Raw genomic sequence first — 18,886 nt, 5'->3', positions numbered from 1 at the left:
AACTATTAAGCCGTTTAAAAGTTATTCCAAAAAAACCACATTTGAAAAAAATTTTTTTTTCAGTTTTTTGAAGATTTCTCAAAATCTATTGATCTGAATCGATCCAAATAGTTTTCAAAATCTAAGTTTGGTCAAGCCCTTTTGAATGGCACCAACCGCGATGAAATCGGTCAAGCCGTTCAAAAGTTATAAGCGGTTCACATACTTTCACACACACACACACACACACACACACACACACACACACACACACACACACACACACACACATACAGACGCCGTGACAACCTCGCGGGGATAGTCAAGGAAGCTTCCTGTGACCTTCAAACGTCGAGATCTGATGAAAACTCGGTTTTTGCAAAACGGGGTGAAAACAATAACTTCCCGATTTTCGAAAATCTTCGATTTTCGTAGCGGGAAGTTAAAAATAAGTAATTAATGTTTTTTAAATTTTATAATAAAAAATTAACAATAAAGATGAAAAAAAAACTGCTATGACTACTGTAAATAAATTTTTCGTAAGATAACGAAATAACATACAAAATATCAACGTACACAATATTTTATTTATTTGTTAATCGTTTATAATAATTAACGCAATAAAACCATTACAATTTTGTTTCAAACTCACATGATTAATTTTAAATATATATTTTCAAACACCAATCAATATATTCATAAGTAATGATGTATATGTATAATCGTTTAATGTTACTACTAATAAATAACACATCAACTAATAGCATTCGATTACATACTTAGTCAATAAACATATTTTTCTTTATTAATCTATTTATTCGTTTATTCGTTTCAGGTATCCTGGTTAAATACTTAAATAAAGCCTCTGGATATTTCAATATTACAAAATAAATCATAAAAAATATGTATGACTGAAAAAAAAAAGAAGTCAATATAAATTAATTAATATTTTTTAATTTACAATTAAAAAATATAATAACTATATAATTTTTTTAATTGGTAACTTTTTGCGTTGTGATTAAAAAATTAACTGTCAATAAATATTGTTTGATTTATTTAATTTATTTATTTGCATTACGAACATATTTATTCTTCTATAATTTTCGACTCGATTTTCACGTCAATAACTTTATACTTTTATTTGTGATAATATCATGAAGATTAACAATTATCGATAAATTTAATTGTTGATTTAATTGATAAATTAATTAGTATGCGTGATTAGCGACAAATAATGCAGCGTCACCAGCAGCTCCACTGACACCACCGGCGTATTTTCCAAGAGAAGCTTCACTATTTGCCTAAAAACAAATTCATTTTTTCATTATTTCATCAATTTTCCTTGTTTCTAATTTAGCGTCTTAATCATTAATAATAATTACATGAAAAAAAAAAATTATCAATTCAAAATTTAGAATTAAAAATTATAAAGTTGTGCAAAAATGAGTAATTGAAAAAGCAAGTTAGAAAATAGTTATGGAATAAGAATATTAAATAGACAAATGACAAAAAAAAATAAAGATTGTGTACTTACATAGATAAAATATTGTGTCGTACAAAAATATAAGAAAGACAGATAAAAACTATATAGAAAGGTAAAAACAGTATACAATAGGACAGAGTGATAGGACATAAAAGTATAGTGGAGTTGAGGCAATAGCAATTAGTAAGTGTGTGATTTGACATGTAAATCAACAGTAGCAGCTTTACTGACTATGCTACCAGCTTGATATTTTCCTTGGCAAGCTAATGAATTCGCCTAAACATTTAATTGTTTGGTTGATAAATAAACACACATACATGCATTACTAATTATGTAGAAATAAAAAATTATTCATTTACACAAGATTTTTTTAATCCTCAATATAGATGCAAAAAAAAATTATTTAAAATCCAAAAATGCACGACTCATAATGTTTATTCAACTTTTTTAATAAAAGTATATTCTATTGCTGCTCTTACAAAGAAAGAGAAAAAAAAAATATAATTTACATAATTTTTTTTTTCAAATTTTTCGCGGTATTTCCTTTACTCACTAAGCATCAGCTTAAATTAGAATACTTTAAAAATGTATTGCAGAGTAATAAATAAAATTTATTTTTTCAATTATTGATTATAATTAAATGACAGCGAATTAGATAACTATTTACGGTCACAAGTATTATTTTGATGTAACGAATATATTCAAATAAATAATCATTTAAATATTAGATTTTTTCCTCAAGTTCTCGTGTCTAAGTTAAGAACATTTTTATATTGCTTGATGGGAAAAATTTTAGGTTTTTTTTTTATCAAAAGTATAGGCATAAATATAGTTTAAAAAAAAAAAGAAAACAAATGAAAAAAGCATTCTACAATCCTTCGCTTTATGAGCCGTGCAATTTTTATTACAGGCAATTTTGACTGCAAATAAAAAAATTTTCTCTTTCAAAGGAATAAAAAAAATCTTGAATTATTTTCCAGAAGAAAAAATATATAAATACCTTGGCACGTTTGATAAGTTCTTCCTGTCCAGCGGCAATTTGTTCCTTCTTGCCACCCCAAGCTCTCAAAACAGAAGCTTGAAGAGCTCTGCCGTAACTGAATGTCAGAGCCCATGGTTTCTTTCCCGGGTACTTGTTGATAGCGTCGAGATTCACTGAAGCTTCCTCTTCAGACTGTCCACCGCTCAAGAAAGTGATTCCAGTAACTGCTGGGGGAACAGTGCGCTGAAGAGCGATCACAGTAGCTGAGGCGATTTCCTGGGGAGTAGCACGTTTAGGACAGCTCTGTCCAGGAGTAACCATGTTGGGCTTCAGAAGAGTACCCTCCAAGTAGACATGGTGGTCGTTGAGGGCCTTGTAGACGGCCGCGAGGACTTCCTCAGTTACTTGCTGACAACGGGCCAAATCGTGGTCACCGTCAGGCAAAATTTCTGGTTCGACGATCGGGACAATACGTGCGCTCTGGCAGATGGACGCGTAGCGGGCCAACACGTTCGCGTTCTCCAAAATTGCTAGCCGGCTTGGACAGGTGTTGCCCTTGATCTTAAGCACGCAACGCCATTTGGCAAAGTGGCAGCCGTCTTTCTTGTATTGGATGCAACGAGCCTGGAGGTCGTCGAGACCCTGGGTTGTGCACTCGTCGTCGGTTCCGAACAGTGGGACCACACCCTTGTCTACTTTTATTCCAGGGATGATGTTGCGCTCTTTCATCAGGGTCACGAATGGAGTTCCATCTTCGGCTTTTTGGTACAGAGTCTCGTGGAAAAGAATCACACCAGATATGTGGTTCTTGATAACGTCCTGAAATAAATAATTTATTAGTAATTTTAATTCAATTAATTATATATAAATTTGTATGATTTTATAAAGTTGGATAGAAGTTCATGGAATTTAAAAATTTTGAGCAATCTAATTCCATGAAATTTTGAATTAGTTCATTAAATTTTATCAATGTTAATTTAATTAAGTTTAAATAATATACGTGACTGAATAAAGTAGTCAGTACTTGTCTCGGATAGCTTAACTGGTAGAGCCCTTGGCGCGTAACCGAGAGATCTGGGTTCGATTCCCAGTCTGGGCTGTCTGATTATTTTTTCAATTACGGAAAAATTCCCACTGAGTAGGTCCCCCCTTTCCCCTATCCGTTCTTTCCCAACTCCCTTAAAAATTTGCTTTAATATGGCTGATATCAGTATCAATTTAATGGAATTTCATTAAAATTGAGATTAAAAATTATTAAAAGTATTGCTTCTATTAAATTTCATAGAATTTTATGATATTGAAATAGTTAAATTTCGAAAAATTTTATAAATTAGGATGAAATTATTATCAATGACGGAAAGTACTACTGTATAGTACATGTACTTTGTTTGATGGTATTATTTAAAGGTATAAGCACTAATTATTGACACTATTTTTTATTTTAAAATTTATTCAATTACAATATTAATAACAATGATTTTTTTAAACAATCTTTATAATTTGATTAACCAAAAAAATATTAAATATATATTGATAAAAAAAAAGTTAACTCGATCGAGTTAAAACAGCTAATGAGACTTTTAAAAAAATTATTTTCAAATATTTTTTGCGTTTATTCACATTTTTTTTATAAATAAATTAAGTATAAAAAATCATGACACTGTACTTGACAGACAAAAAATTTTTTAGGAATATTATGGCAATGAAATTATTATGAAAAAAAATTTTATAAAAAATTTTACATGTGAAAATTAAAAAAAATGGTAAGTGGAAATTTTTAAAAGCTGTTCATTGTAGTAATCGATTTATTGTGAGATTTTAAAAAATTGACAGTTGTCAGCTAACTTAAATTTCTTTTGACAGCGATGTATTTTTCTATTTTTATTTTAAAATATTAAAAATAATTTGAGAAATAAATGATAAACAAATATTTATTTTTAATACGGTTGAGAAAATTAATTATTTTTGTTTATTATGGCTGTCAATAATTAGTACCACGTTATCATTAATTAGAACAGTTAATTTAGTCAAGCTGTCAATAATTAGCGTATTTAAGTATTTAACTTTATCAGTTAAAATGCATTATTCAATCTAAAAAACAACTTTAAAAAATGAATTTTATAATTAAAAGATTATTCGACATATTTAAGAGAATAAGGATAATTTTGCTCCGGCGTATTTAGATGATAAAATGAGTTTTTTAAATTAAATTTAGTATCAGTAGAAAAGTCTTGACCCGAATTTGTACCTTTTCGATGTTTCATATGTTTTTCAGCACTGCTCTGTTATGACAAAACGACGTATCTCAGAAATTATAGTTTCGAGAAAATAGCGTATAAAGTTTTCACAGAATTTGAGTACAATTTAACAGAAAAATTCATTTCTGTTATGACAAAACGTTGTAACTCGAGATACGTTTTTTTATCTTAGGAAACTAATAGTCATTTTGATAAATAAATGAAATTGTTATGACAAAACGCTGTAACTCGAAGAATTAAATGTTATATTAATTTTCAATACAAAATAGATACGTTTTTTTTCATTTCTTTTATACGCACATTTAATCAATATTATTGGCATAATTAATTAAATTAATTAAATTTTGATAATACCCTATCATTAAGTGAAACTAAAAAAACCTTTTTAGCTTTGTTACGACACAACAGCGTATCTCGAGATACGTCGTTTTGTCATAACAGGGCAGAGCAATAGTTAATTTACTATGATAAGCTTTCGAATTAGTTTTGTACATGAATTTGTGCCGTTTCACGGTTATATATATATAAAAATATATATATTTTTCAGTGATGGTAAATTTTTTAAGTTAAGTTTTTGGAGCAGTTTTGAATAGTTTGTTAGTTCTATAAATTTGTTCCGTTACATTTATCCATTAAATTATTAGTAATTGATCCTGTCATAGCACTCTTATTTTTCAAACTTATTTAAAAAGTACCCAAACTACGTACAGTGTGATTAAAAATATTAAAAAGTCATTAAACCAAAGTTTTCTGCAGGTTGCTAGTTTATAATTAATATAATTGTGAATAATTTTAATCAATATAATGTGAAAAAAATTCAATAATCTTAATTTTAGACATATTAAAAAAATAGTAATCCTTACTATATATCTTATAGTGTCAATAATTAGTGCATTTACTTTATATAAACGGATAAGACATTTTTAGATCTTCAAGATACTGGAGGTATTAAGAGATCTAGCTCATAATTGCAAAAAAAAAGTTACCTTTTCAGTGGTGAACAACAATTGACGATAAGCCCGACGATTGTCTTCATTATTCTCGACGTTTATGTCCTGCAAACGTTTACCAATAGTGGTCGTAGATTCATCAGCGGCTAAAATACCCTTTCCAGGAGCAACGATCGCCTCAGCTATCTGTTTAAGCTCGGCTTTCAATTCCGGGTCTGCTGCTGCGTACTTTTCAGCTGGCATTCTGAAAAATATTTTCTATTACTAGACCGTCGTAAAAAAATCAATCATTTAAAAAAACTTAGTATTATTATTGGATGTCATGCCTACGTGACCAACGTCACGTACACCCTCAACTCATTCGATAAATTTACAGTTGAAATAATCAAAATTTCCATTAATAAATAGAAAAAAAAATAAAGAATGTTTGCATTGATTATATTTACGTGTCGTGCGGTAACAATTGATTTTTTGAAAAAATAACCTGAGCTCAACAAAAATTCATAATTTTCAATGACGAAATAAATGACGCAATTAATAACAAACGTGCGCAAGCGCAGATGTAAAAAAAATTATCCGCGCACGCGCCACTTGTATTTTTGTCTTCGTCTGTCATTCAACGGACATCAATCACATGTTTCTAGTGTCATTTAAATATTTTTTACTATTATTTTTACACCGTATTGTTTGTGATATCCTTAACAAGATCTCTAATATAAATATCATTAATGTTATCTATTTATTACGTCATATCAATATTTAAAATGTTTTTAATTTCTACACTAGTATAGAAACATGTCTATCGAATGTTTATTTATCAATGACATTACGACCGTGAATCGTAATTTTATTTTTAAAAGTGTTTTTTGATTTATCGCCAAAATTTTTTCAACGCCTCTGTTAATTACATAATTTTTTTTTTTAATTGATACTTCATGGTCGCGGTTAGACTGTTAGATAATTTAACTACAATTACACTTTATTGTTTTGTCAGTCAATTTTTATTTACAATTTTTAAGCCTTAAAGTTATTGAAAAAAATGTTTTTTTTTTTTTTATTTATTTATTGGTAATGATAAAATATTCGATGAAAAAGTTATTTTCAATGCAGAAAAAGGCTTACAGTTTAAAAAATTTTAGATTGATTGTTTGAATTAATTTTACTCATTTTGGAGTAGTAATTGTAAACTACAATAATGAATAAGGATAATAAGATGTTTGTTGGTTAATTGTGAATGATAAATTCTCATTGTAACATAATTTGTGTTTTTTTTTTTATTCAAATTTTGTATTTTTAAAATTATTCTATTGGTTTCTTAATTATACTACAAATGTATTCTACTAAAACAAGTATCTAATTATGTAATTATTATTTTCTCATTGGCAACTGGTTTGTTTGTTCACTAAAAAAATGTTAACTTTGCTTTTGAAACCAACTAATTTTTTTTTACTTTACTAAATTGTTTCAACTGTTTAAAATTTCAAATTTACATAATAATAGTGAAGGAAAAAATTTTATTACGCAATTAAAAAACTTTTTGTAATTAAAAACTTAATTTATTTTTTAATTGATAGAAACTTTTATAAAAAATTTCATCACTAATAATTTTTCTTGTTTTAAAAATTTAAGTATTTTATAAAATCCTTTATTTGTCACTTAATATTTATGAATTATGTTAAAAAATTGTCAATTTTTGCCAATTTTAATGTCATATATTCTTCAATTGAATTATTGAATTTTTTAATTATCAGATAGTTGCTCTTATCAGTATTAAAAACTTCGACTGTAATTAATAATTTAAAAAAAAAAAAAAAAAAATCTTTCAAAATACTCGTAAAGGATTGTTTTTTTTTTTTTTCACTCACATATAAATTTCTTTTTTTTTGTAATTTCATTTAAAATAGTTCAATTTTTACGAAACACAAAAAAAATTATCGTGCTATCAATAATATAAAAAAAATTGTCAATTAATCAATAAGTGAGTAATTACTGTCATTAAAAAATGAATCCTTTTAATTAATATAATTTTTTAACTTGGTAGTAGTTAACTTCGAAAAAATGTCAATTGACTTAGAAACAAAACGGTAACCTTGACCAGGTTATTAAGGTCATATGGAAATTTTCAAGCTCTATTTATAAAAAATCTTCACGTAACAAATGTTTCCAATCATCCGAAAAAATTCATTTTTACAAACCTAAAACTTGAAACAATATTACGTCACTTGACGAAAAATTGAGATTAAAAAAAGTAGAAAATAAAAATTGACAAAGTGATAAATAATAACTTAAAGTTACGAATAATAATTAATAATAATAAAATAAATACTTACATAGATAGTTAAATTGGATAATTAATTGAAATTTAAATAACTCTGTATCGATCTAGTCCAGACTCGAGGAATTGAACGACTGACCTGACAATTGATGAAATTATAAAATCTCCCCTAGACTTGAAACTTGCGCCGGCGCGGTCACGTAGTAATTTTGAGGTTCTCAACCACTTCATCTATCAACCATTTCTATTTTTACTCTGAAAAAAAAATCCATTAGTTAAGTTCAGTGTTACTATTTATTTCCATTGATTCGCAAAATCATTAGCAGGTTCAGGCACAAACTAATTACTTTTTTATTTCCAGATTTGAAATCGATGACGCAATGGGACCGGGTATTGCTGGAGCGTTTCATCATGCTGACGTGTCTGATGGAACGATTTACACATAGATGACGTACGAGATTTGTTAGAATAGCAACCGTTTGGCTGACGCAAAGGGACCGTCACATTGACTGTCACTGTTTAGAGGTCAACCAAGGGCATCGAATTGTAGTTGGATGTTAATAAACATTTCAAATTATTTAAAAGGTCAAGGTCAAGGTCTATCAAATTTAACCTTAGATAATTTGTAATTATTTTTTTAATAGCACCAACAAATTTTTTGTATTTTTATGCGAAAAAATTTGGATTGATAAGACGTGATCTTTTAGTGGAATTTTTTTAACTAGCTTATTGGTCATTTTTTTTCTAGTTTCTGTTGGATAAAATTTTTTTCTTTTCACAGGTTGCTGAGGAAAGTTTTGATGACCCTATCGTATGTTTTTGATAATTGATAATTACGAATGCGTACCACGAAAATTTTATTATAACTCAAAAGGGATACAAAGACAAATTTCTGTACAATTAAGACACTATCCCTTTTAAATAACAGACACGACAATTTTTTTATTTTTCTTGAAAAATAAACTAGGCCTACAAAATTATTTAACAAAAATTTCATTTATAATTTTTTAGAGCTTCTAATGATAAAATTTTTTGAATAAATTCTTCTTGTTATAATTTATTTGTTAAAAAAATTATAAAAATTATCAGATATCTCTCAATTTCAGTATCATTTTAAATATCGATATTTTTTTTTTTATTTAAAAAATTAATTAGAGTAGGAAAAAATAAAACAAAAAATTTTTTTAAAAAAAGTTTAATTTAAAAAAAATTTACAAATTTTTCATTTTTGTGTTAAATTTCAGGTAATCTCAGAAAATTTATCACGATTTTAGTATTCAAATTTGACAACGTTTAATTGTATAGAATTGAAAACAAAAAAATATTTTATGATTGATATAAAATTATACTAAATCTTTATTTCTGAAAACTATATTGAATTCTGTAAAATTCTATGAAAATTAATAACTTCAAGAATAAACTAATAAGTTTGTTAAATTTTATTAAATTCTATTGAAATTATCTTTGAAAGCTGTCAAATAAATTTTAATCTTTTAAAATTTAATAAAAATTATTGTTATCTTATTATTATCTTAAAAATTATTGTTATATTATTGTTAAAATAATTAAAATTATTGTACATTGGATACTAATCATTTATATATACGTATATTGTATGTTATATAAGTTGATTTCAATATCAATGATAATATTCATTTACATTCATATAAGAAAGTCATTGAACTTTAATTGTTATGAACTCTCATGAATTTGTAAATATATAAATCATTATTTTCACAGATTAGAGTTGAGAAATTGTTTACCAGAATGAAGAACCCATTCAAACTATTGATCAATTCATTTCGTTCAAAGTTTATGGGGGCTAAGAATTGGAGCAAGGGATCAAAGCCGTTAACTTGTGCTTTTGCTCCCAAATTGTCTATAATATAATAGTGCATAGATTCTCCGAAAATAAAAACCATTATACCAATCTAATGAAAGAATTCATGAATTCTTGAAATTTGTATAACCAATCAATTATTATAAAATATATATTTTTAAAAATTCGCACTTAAAAGTTTTTTTAATTTCTACATGTGGAATTTTTTTGCTAAATTTTTTCATTATAATTTAATTGTTATGAAAATCTAAAAATTGTTAGACGTCTGTTAAATTCAGCACTATAAAAATTCATGAAAATTAAATTAGCCGACATCTGAAAATTTTGATAATTTATTTTATTGAAAAAATTATTACAAAAAAATTAAAAGAAAAAATTTCACAATTTGAAAATTTGAAAAATTATCTGTGCAATTTTTTTAAGTATTTTTTTACTTGCAATTTAATTGATGAATAAAATCAAAAATTGATGAACGTCGGCTAATTTTAGTATCATTAAAAATTCGCATCTTTCTTAAAAGAACAAAATAATATTTTAATTAAAATCTGATAATTTTTTTTATCAAAAAAATTCATAGTCTCTCAGCTCTCTAAAGTTACACTCCCTTCAGGATCTCTCGTTAAATTAAAACAGCTTTAAATTTGTATTTGTATAAGTGCTTTTTTTTTGTCCTTGCGGTCTTGGATGCGCACTAAAACAAAACATTAAGTGCTATGCATAACCCAATTTATGAAAATTGATGAAAACATTGATTACATATGAAAAATACGTGCCTTTTATTAAGTGTGCGTAATGTTTATATTTTAATAATTTTATAAAATCGATTTGAATAAAAAATCAGACATGAATAAGGTAGCTATAATTATTGATATAAATTATAAGATAAATATTCCGCTTATAATAAATTAATATGTTAGTTAGTTCATGATTGATTTTACTGAAATTTTATTAAACTAAAAAAGTAAATAATTAATTTATATCAATCAATAAATAACCGTTAAAAACTATTTTTAAAACATAATGTAAATATAGATTAAAATTTTTTTTTAGGTTAAAAGGACATGTTTGTCAATTTACGACCGATGTAAAATAGTTGAACGCCTCAAAGCTGGTGAATCAATGAATAATTTGGCACGAGAGTACAAAGTAACAAGACAGGCAATTTGTAGAATAAAACATTCGGAAACAAAGCTCCTTCAAACGAAAGAGGTCCTGACAAGTTGTGGCGGAAATTTGGAGAAAAAAAAATACAAAGCTACAGAAGATGGTCTTTTAGATCGGAAACTTTACGAGTGGTTCAAACAAAGACGTAGTATGGGGTTTGCAGTTTCTGGTCCAATGTTAAAAGAAAAAGCGTTACTTTTTAATAAACGTCTTGGTGGTAAGGAGAATTTTGCAGCTAGTGACGGCTGGCTTTCACGGTTTAAAATAAGACACGGAATTGGAGAAAAAACAATCCCTGGTGAAAAATTACCTCCGAATGTCGAAAAAATTGAAGGAAGTAATGTGAAAATTAAAATGGAAAATATTGGAGAGCTAACTGGAATTGATCTTAAGTACATTTACAATTGCGACGAAAGTGCTTTATACTGGAAGATAATACCTACGAAAACTTTAATAGATCCAGAAGGAGGTCGGAGAAAACCAAAAAATCGGGTTACTATTTTATTTTGTACAAATGCTACCGGTACCCATAAGATCCCTTTGTTTGTAATTGGAAAGTACGCAAAGCCTCGGTGTTTTAAAAACGTAAACCATCTGCCGGTTCGTTATGCCAGTCAAGTAAATGTTTGGATGACTTATGACCTAATGAAAACATGGTACAGTTCAGTGTTCTTGCCTGAAATTAAAAAAGAACATGATCTGGAAAATAATCCGCACATTAAAATAATATTAATAATGGACTACGCCACTTGTCATCCACCAGCTGAAGAACTAAATCAAATGTGTTCTTCGTGTAGTATAATGTACTTGCCTCCATATGTTACCGCGCTTATCCAGCCTCTAAATCAGGGAATAATTGAAAAATTTAAAAGATCATTTCGAAGTATGTTATTACAACGAATACTAGTCGAAAATGGACTACAGGGTGGAGAAGATCATTTGAAATCGCTTGATTTAATCGATTGTCTTAACATTTGTCTACTAGCATGGAACTCAGTTTCAGAAAACGACATAAAAAATAGCTGGAAAAATTTTATTCCGCAAGAAACTCAAGATATTTTGAGAGTTCAATTAACTGAAGTATCTGAATTCCAAACTCTATTACATAAAGTCCCACAATTTAATGATTTATCTATTGATGATATAACTAACTGGCTGAATGTAGATGCTGATGATTTCGGCTGGCAAGCTTATACCGATGAGGACATTCTCTTGGAAAGACAGCCTGACAATCACGCGGATAATATTGTTGAAGAGTTGGATGACGAGGTTCATTACAAAGATCTACCGTCACTGCCTACTGATTCTATTTTAGATGATGTCTGTCCGACCTTCATTGAAGCGTTAGGCGGGTTTAAATTATTTTTTCGTTGGTTTGAAAAAAATGGAGAAAATCCTGAGAAATATCAACAGTTGCTTCAGGAACTCCATCAAGATCTACTTAAAAAACTAATCAACGATAACTAATTTTAAGAATCAAAGCTGTTGGAAACTTATCTGTAATACTATAAGACTTGTTATTATGTGTTGTAGTTGATTTGATGATTTAAATATCAATAATAATACTAATTTAAAGAAATAAATGAAGATTTTTTTTATTTTCATGACAACTTTAAAGAGCGCGCAATTTTAGGAAGTTTAGAATCATTTTTTTACGACTTAGCATGCGGATATGACAATTAATGTCATTATATTAAGTTTCTCTCTTATGACATCGACATGTTAACTGATAATTACAGTATCAATATCGACTAACAATTCAGGTACACAATGTATATTAGATACATGTATTACTGGTTCCGCGAACCTTGAATTGCAATTGCAGCTGCATATATTAACTATACACAAAAGAAAAATTAAATTGAATAAAATAGTCATTTCGAAGAGCTTTATCATCTGGATTAAAGTGGAAAAATTCTTAAACTTAGAAATTTTACTTGCTTTAAGTAAATTCTACTTGATTCAATAATTGTTCTCTTAATTCAAGTTATTTTTTTCTTTTTTTTAATGTATGTACTAATGTTTTGCTACTAAATAAATAAATATAGAATAACCCCAGCTTCACACGACTATTACTTCAAGACTATATACTATTGTTATTAATACAAACCGGAATAATTAGTTCTAATTTAAACAGATGAAGAAATCAGTCATTTATCTAGCGGGTGATCAAGTGTAATTGCAAATGGAACTAAATAAGATGATGTAATTAGTTTATTGGTGGTAAATTTATTATATAATTTATTATATAATTAAAAAAAAATATTTAAATTTGATGTAATCATTCTCATTTTTAAATTTAACTTGTCGATAGATATAATTTGTTAAGAATAAAATTAATCCCAGGAAAGTGAATTTTCATGTTTAATATTTAAATGAGCGTGAAAAAAATTATGTAAATCCTCTAACAGCATTAAAGTGTCATCAGATATATTTTTAGATGAATTTCTTGGCGCTCTAAGGCAGTGGAACAATAATTTCCATGATTTAGAACTTTTGTCTTGAGTGAGTGCATTTAAATAATGGCTAAAATGTTGATTTGTTGCCGACAGAATAATTGCTGGAATAGCTGGCGGAAGTAATTGATTTAGGAAAGTTGAAGTATAATCAGCTAATGTCTAAAGAAGTAAAGATAGAGATAGAGGTAGAGGTAATACTCAAGCGATTGAATGGAAAAAAGGATATAAGGTTTTAACAATACTTACGCATGGGTCGTGGTACGCAGCATTATCGATCCCAGGTTCGATGATAGCGAGCATAAGGATAATGCTTTCGAGGGCGACGTGATACTGATTGAAGGCTGAGAAAAAACTTGATAGAATTTCTTGGTGAGCTTCAAGGGCTCGAACAATTGAGTAAGTTGCTTTTGGGAGATTTATTATTTCCAGGTGAACTATTGGAATCATTCCTGTACTTTGAGTTACGCTAGCATACCTGAAATTAAAATTTTTGTAAGTAGTCTCATTAATTTTTAAATTCATATGATTATATATAAATTCTATATAACTACACTAAAAAAAATTAGGAAAACGGTTGACCCTAAAGGCCATCCCTGCAACTTCCCGTTCATTTCATACACAAAACTGCAGTTATTACGTTTTTGAGCTCTTCGAGCTCAAAAATATAATTTTCGTATCATTTTGAGCTCTCCGAGCTCAAAAATCTGCTAGAAGTTAAATAACACACTATTTTTAAAATTTTTAAACCGCAATAACTTTTGAATAAATTAACCGATTTTCACGTGGTTGGTGGCATTCAACGCAGTTTTTTAAGCCTCATAAAGAACTTTTAAGTTTAAATCGATCGAACATGGAGTTTCGAAGTAATTCCCAAAAAACGATTTTTTCGATTTTTTTCGTTAACGATAACTCACGAACGAATTAACCGATTTCGACCGGGCTGGCGGCAATCGACGTGGTTTTTTTTTTATGTTAAGAGCTGATTAGTTTTTGGAATCGATCAGTAAAGCCGTTTGAAAGTTATTCTAAAAAAACCACATTTGAAAAAATTTTTTTTGCAGTTTTTTTGAGATTTCTCAAAATCTACTGGTTCGAATCGATCCAAATTATGGTCAAAATCTAAGTTTGGTCAAGCCTTTTCGAACGGTGTCAACCGCGATGAAATCGGTCAAGCCGTTCAAAAGTTATAAGAGGTTTACATACGGCCGTACCCACACACACACACACACACACACACACACACACACACACACACACACACACACACACATACAGACGTACGGACATCATCACGGAAACATTCGGGGAGGCTTCCTAGGACTTCAAAACGTCAACATCCGTTGAAAACTCGATTTTCAAAAAACGGGGTGAAACCAATAACTTCCCGATTTTTGAAAATTTTTAATTTTCTTAGCGGGAAGTTAAAAATTAACAAATCACGAGAAAAATTCTTAAACCAAGAAAATAATTTTGAAAAGTTTAATTGTCTTGAATCAAGAGGAAAAAGTCTTTAATAAAGTAAAATTTATTTCAACCAAGAAAAATTTCTTAGTTTAAGAATTTTTTTACTCAAAACAAGAAGATAAAGTTCTTCAAATTTATTCATTTGAATCAGGTTAATTTTTTTTTCTGTGTATGTATATTGCCTTATATAATTGTAATTTACATTTATCTAGCTTAACAAAATCACATAGAATTATACATCAAGATTTAGTTGTATAAAATTACAACATGGCAAGAATGTGTAATTTTGTATAATTTTATATAATGTTTTGTACGATTCAAAGTATTTATAATTATATACATTTGTATAAAATTGTATGCGGTCAAATTTACGTACAAGCTTATATAGTCGTTTATGTACACTTTTTGATAATTATATCAAACTAGATTGAAGTATATAAAATTATATGGGTGATTCTCTGTAAGGATGTTTTTCGCTGTCCCAGGCATTTTTTTATTGGAAAAATTGTTATTTTGTTACTGAAAAAAATTTGTTACGAAAGTAAAAAAACATTTCTATTTGGAGCATTGATAATTAAAATGAAATAAATTTTGGTTTTTTTGCTATAAATGCGTAAACCACCGAAATAACAATCCCCTGGGCTGTCCCATTCCCAAAATTGAAACTTTAAGATTAAATTTTAAGTTATTCGTCCATAATATATCATTTTGTCCATAATATTTATAAACTTAATTAGTTAAGTAACAACAATATTCTTCAATAAAAAGTAACGAAAATTAATTTGTTTAATTAAATTCATTAAAACAAAGTTTGTCCCAGGCGTTTTAAGAAGTCCCCTGCCAGAAATTCAAAGCCAAAAAAAAATCCAGCGTGTTATTTTACTTTTTGTAAGGTTTATAAGGATCTAACTAGCCTTAAGTTAATAACCATAGGGCTGTTAACGCTTTATCGCCATTTTATTTAGTGTCAAAGCGCCGTTTGTGCTGGAAATATGTGTCTAGGCCACTTCAAAACTCAGTCCCCTGGCAACTATTTTTATTTATAATTTATTTATAAAATTGGATCCATAAGTCTAAATATTATTCTAATTAATGTAAACATTCATTGAGAACATGAAAAGTTGAATACATTGAAATAGTTTGCTTAATTTTTCTCAATTTGATAAAAAAAAAGAGTCCCCTGTCATGTTATATAGCAAAAGACACACAAATATCGAAAAAGCAAAAATTAATTTGGCTGTTTATTTATTATCATTAAGCTGATAGTTTTGTAACCCTTGTTAATTTTTTTTCTAATAAAATCAAAAATAATTTGGTCGGACAATTTTGTACAGATTTAAGTCGTCTTTACCGAGAATCACCCATATGAATCTAAAAGTGATATTATACTCAGTTATATGAAATTATATATGGCCTCAAATTACATATGATTTTATACTGTTACTTATATGCAATAATGAATAAAATTTTTCATTCATGATTATATAAAATTATGAAAGTTTTGGTGAAATATAATTTTATATAATTCCGGATAAAATCCATTCAATGATTTTCTCATACTTATACATTGAATTAGTCTAATATTTATTAAATTCATGCAGAATTCTATCTTAGTTTAACAAAGCTATAGAAAATTATATAAAATTTAAAAATTATATAAAATTAAACCATGCCAAGACTTGTATTTAATTTGAAAATTATTTTTTATATTTGTAGTAAATATGATGAAAGTATGTGTAACTTTTATTATATAAAATTTTATGGAAATTTTATCCTTCTTTAGCCTATAAAAAACTTTTCTCTGAATTTCTTCAAATTCTTGTACTGAATGAATAATAATTTATATCTTTTTGAATTTTTTTTTTTTTTAAATCAAATAGCTATAACTTGTTAAATTAAACTAATTGGGGATGTTTTTTTTGTTTTGTTTTTAAATGTGCTTTTTGAAAAAAAAATACAAAACAAATTATTGAAATTATGAATAGTCAAAATTTTTCTATAATTTCTGCAGTTATTAATGTATAACTATATAATTATATATAAATTTATTTAGTTTCCAAATCCTTAGATAATTTTAATATCCACTCATCTAGTTCAGAAAAATAATATAAAATTATATGCCAAGATTCAAAATTGTAGAAAATTATATTACGATGAGACTAATATATAATTTTAAAACCATTTTTAAATAATTTTATATGATGTTACGAAAAGATAAAGATATTTATAATAATATAAAATTATAAATAATTATTCATAAATATTGCATGAAATAATATGTGACAAAATTTTTTTTCAGGAAATTTTAAATAAAATAATAATGAGGTTGGCAATGGCCTGGTCGGCTCGGTGCTCACTTTTCGAAAGAGTGGGACCCGGATTCGATCCCAGCACGCACCAATATTTTTCAGTGATTATAATTAAAAATATGTGCGTTACGTTACGTTGCTAGCCTCTGAAAGTGGCAGAGATAGCCGGGCGGCACACGTCTGACTTGGGCGATCACACATTTTAAGCAACAACTTGAATGAGTGACCACTCTAGTCAGCGTTGGCTAGCGCGAGGGATCTCTGCACACTAGGAGAGGGGCCTAATGCTCCAGTGGTCGATAAAGAAGAGTTTCTTATCAATCACTGTAGACTTAACCCAGCTCCGACTGTACTAACATGGGTTTTCTCTGTGGTTTTCCCATGTTACTGTTCCAATAGCCGAGTGGTGAGGATCAGGGCAAATGCGGTACAGAAGGCACAAGTCGGTTCACAGCCGCAATGATAAGGCAGAATTAACTAAGCAGAATGATAAGGCTTAGGGTGTAAAAGGGCGTTATTACGCCTGTACACTAGAAATCCGTATATAAATAAATAAATAAAATAATAACCTTGCTGCGGCTAGAGCGTTAGCCGTTGAAGCTAAAGCGCTGGGCCATTGATTAGAGATTTTGAAAATACATTTCCAAGTTGTAAATTGGCAATTATTTTCCTTGAGCATCAGACACTTGCTATGGAGATCGTCCAGTCCTTGAGTTACCATTTCATTGTAAGTTCCAAAAAGGGGTACCGTTCCTTGATCTATTTTGACTCCAGTGACGATACTTTTCTGAGCCATTACTTTAGGAAGCTTCCAGCAGCCGGTTGATATTTCTGCAGATGATGTATTCCAGTCGACAATTACTGCGGTAATGTATTCCGACAGCTAAAAAATTAAAAATAATTTACTTTATTTTATTTTTTTTTAGGTTAAAAGAAAATTTATTACTTCATCTGACGACAAAATATCGGAGAATCCATTCAAAAATTTTAAATCGTTCCTAGCTTCATTGGAATTTTCCGATGGTTTCGACAAATCTAAAAAACCCTTCTGGGGTTTTATTAATAATTTTTTAATTCGTTTCAATTCCAACCTCAATTCAGGATTTAGTTTTGTATAACTCTTTACTTCAAAAGTATTCTAAGAAGTAAAATTTAGTTTTTTAAGTAATATGTATAATTTTTTTAGAAAAAATTACCTGAGTTTTGGTGCAACAACAGTTTTTATCGAAATCTCCCATTTTTATCAATTTATCACGCGTTATATGAAATTAATTAACGAAGATAATGAATGAAATCATAACGCCATCTGCGTTTTTTTATGTAATTGCAATTATTATTATTATTTGTTATTTAAATATTAAATTTGAAATAAGTAAAAATAATGAATTAAGGGGTCATTTTTTAAAAGGCAGCTGGACTGCTAGCAATGAAAAAAAAGAGGTGATTCTCATTTGTAACTTTATAAGAAATGTTATTTCTTTTACATTTTTTGAAAGTACATTTATCTAAAATCCCAAGCGTCACAAAAAAAATGTCAACTTTTTGGTAGATTTTACTCTACAAGAAGTCAAAAATTAATAATCATCAACTTAAATTGCTTAAATTTAACAAAACATTAACAAAAAAAAAGTTTGTGCCGCTTGGAAGTATTCTATTAAAATTTGTAAGTGATCGGAGCAGTGTAACTATTATTTTACAACGTTTATATGGATGTTCGAGTAGA

The 18,886-nt window shown here is 28.1% G+C and overlaps 3 protein-coding genes and 1 long non-coding RNA gene across 5 annotated transcripts; 2 read left to right on the top strand and 2 right to left on the bottom strand.

The window, feature by feature from the left end:
• Positions 1 to 548: 548 nt before the first annotated feature.
• Positions 549 to 8,130, bottom strand: LOC123262364 (fructose-bisphosphate aldolase). 2 transcript variants are annotated; one of them, XR_006508929.1, is made up of 5 exons: positions 7,983 to 8,130; positions 5,689 to 5,896; positions 2,463 to 3,263; positions 1,514 to 1,738; positions 1,092 to 1,280 (listed from the first exon to the last, which is right to left on the bottom strand). XR_006508929.1 is itself a non-coding variant. In XM_044724531.1 (4 exons), exons 2-4 carry the CDS (start codon positions 5,893 to 5,895, stop codon positions 1,188 to 1,190), a joined length of 1,101 nt encoding a protein of 366 aa, XP_044580466.1. In that variant the 5' UTR covers position 5,896; positions 7,983 to 8,128; the 3' UTR covers positions 549 to 1,187. The 2 variants fall into 2 exon arrangements, 1 of the variants encoding a protein (XP_044580466.1); XM_044724531.1 differs by lacking the exon at positions 1,514 to 1,738 and having other exon boundaries at positions 549 to 1,280; positions 7,983 to 8,128.
• Positions 8,131 to 8,260: 130 nt separating this feature from the next.
• Positions 8,261 to 9,933, top strand: LOC123262368. The gene is made up of 2 exons (XR_006508930.1): positions 8,261 to 8,512; positions 9,668 to 9,933. It is a non-coding gene; the product is annotated as an uncharacterized LOC123262368 (long non-coding RNA).
• Positions 9,934 to 10,327: 394 nt separating this feature from the next.
• On the top strand, positions 10,328 to 13,173 carry LOC123262363 (jerky protein homolog-like). Its single transcript, XM_044724530.1, has 2 exons — positions 10,328 to 10,619; positions 10,818 to 13,173. Exons 1-2 carry the CDS (start codon positions 10,611 to 10,613, stop codon positions 12,396 to 12,398), a joined length of 1,590 nt encoding a protein of 529 aa, XP_044580465.1. The 5' UTR covers positions 10,328 to 10,610; the 3' UTR covers positions 12,399 to 13,173.
• Positions 13,174 to 13,226: 53 nt separating this feature from the next.
• LOC123262365 (fructose-bisphosphate aldolase B-like) lies at positions 13,227 to 18,579 on the bottom strand. Its single transcript, XM_044724532.1, has 4 exons — positions 18,360 to 18,579; positions 17,733 to 18,046; positions 13,637 to 13,865; positions 13,227 to 13,549 (listed from the first exon to the last, which is right to left on the bottom strand). The coding sequence occupies exons 1-4, from the start codon at positions 18,399 to 18,401 to the stop codon at positions 13,268 to 13,270; spliced, it is 867 nt and encodes a 288-aa protein (XP_044580467.1). The 5' UTR covers positions 18,402 to 18,579; the 3' UTR covers positions 13,227 to 13,267.
• Positions 18,580 to 18,886: the final 307 nt, after the last annotated feature.

The sequence above is a fragment of the Cotesia glomerata genome, linkage group LG4, assembly GCF_020080835.1.
Source record: "Cotesia glomerata isolate CgM1 linkage group LG4, MPM_Cglom_v2.3, whole genome shotgun sequence".
In the NCBI taxonomy this organism is placed as follows: domain Eukaryota; kingdom Metazoa; phylum Arthropoda; class Insecta; order Hymenoptera; family Braconidae; genus Cotesia; species Cotesia glomerata.
Note: the sequence above shows the minus strand (reverse complement) of the source record. Positions and strands in the feature narration are given on the sequence as shown.

Bases quoted from the DNA above. Each gene is read 5' to 3' on its own strand.
- LOC123262365 (XM_044724532.1), bottom strand. From the start codon at position 18,401: ATGGGAGATTTCGATAAAAACTGTTGTTGCACCAAAACTCAG. The intron at 18,047-18,359 runs GTAATTTTTTCT...TTAATTTTTTAG, and splicing joins GTTGTTGCACCAAAACTCAG to CTGTCGGAATACATTACCGC. The intron at 13,550-13,636 runs GTAAGTATTGTT...TTACTTCTTTAG, and splicing joins CTGCGTACCACGACCCATGC to ACATTAGCTGATTATACTTC.
- LOC123262364 (XM_044724531.1), bottom strand. From the start codon at position 5,895: ATGCCAGCTGAAAAGTACGCAGCAGCAGACCCGGAATTGAAAGCCGAG. The intron at 3,264-5,688 runs GTAACTTTTTTT...TATTTATTTCAG, and splicing joins TGTTGTTCACCACTGAAAAG to GACGTTATCAAGAACCACAT. The intron at 1,281-2,462 runs GTATTTATATAT...ATTTGTTTTTAG, and splicing joins AACTTATCAAACGTGCCAAG to GCAAATAGTGAAGCTTCTCT.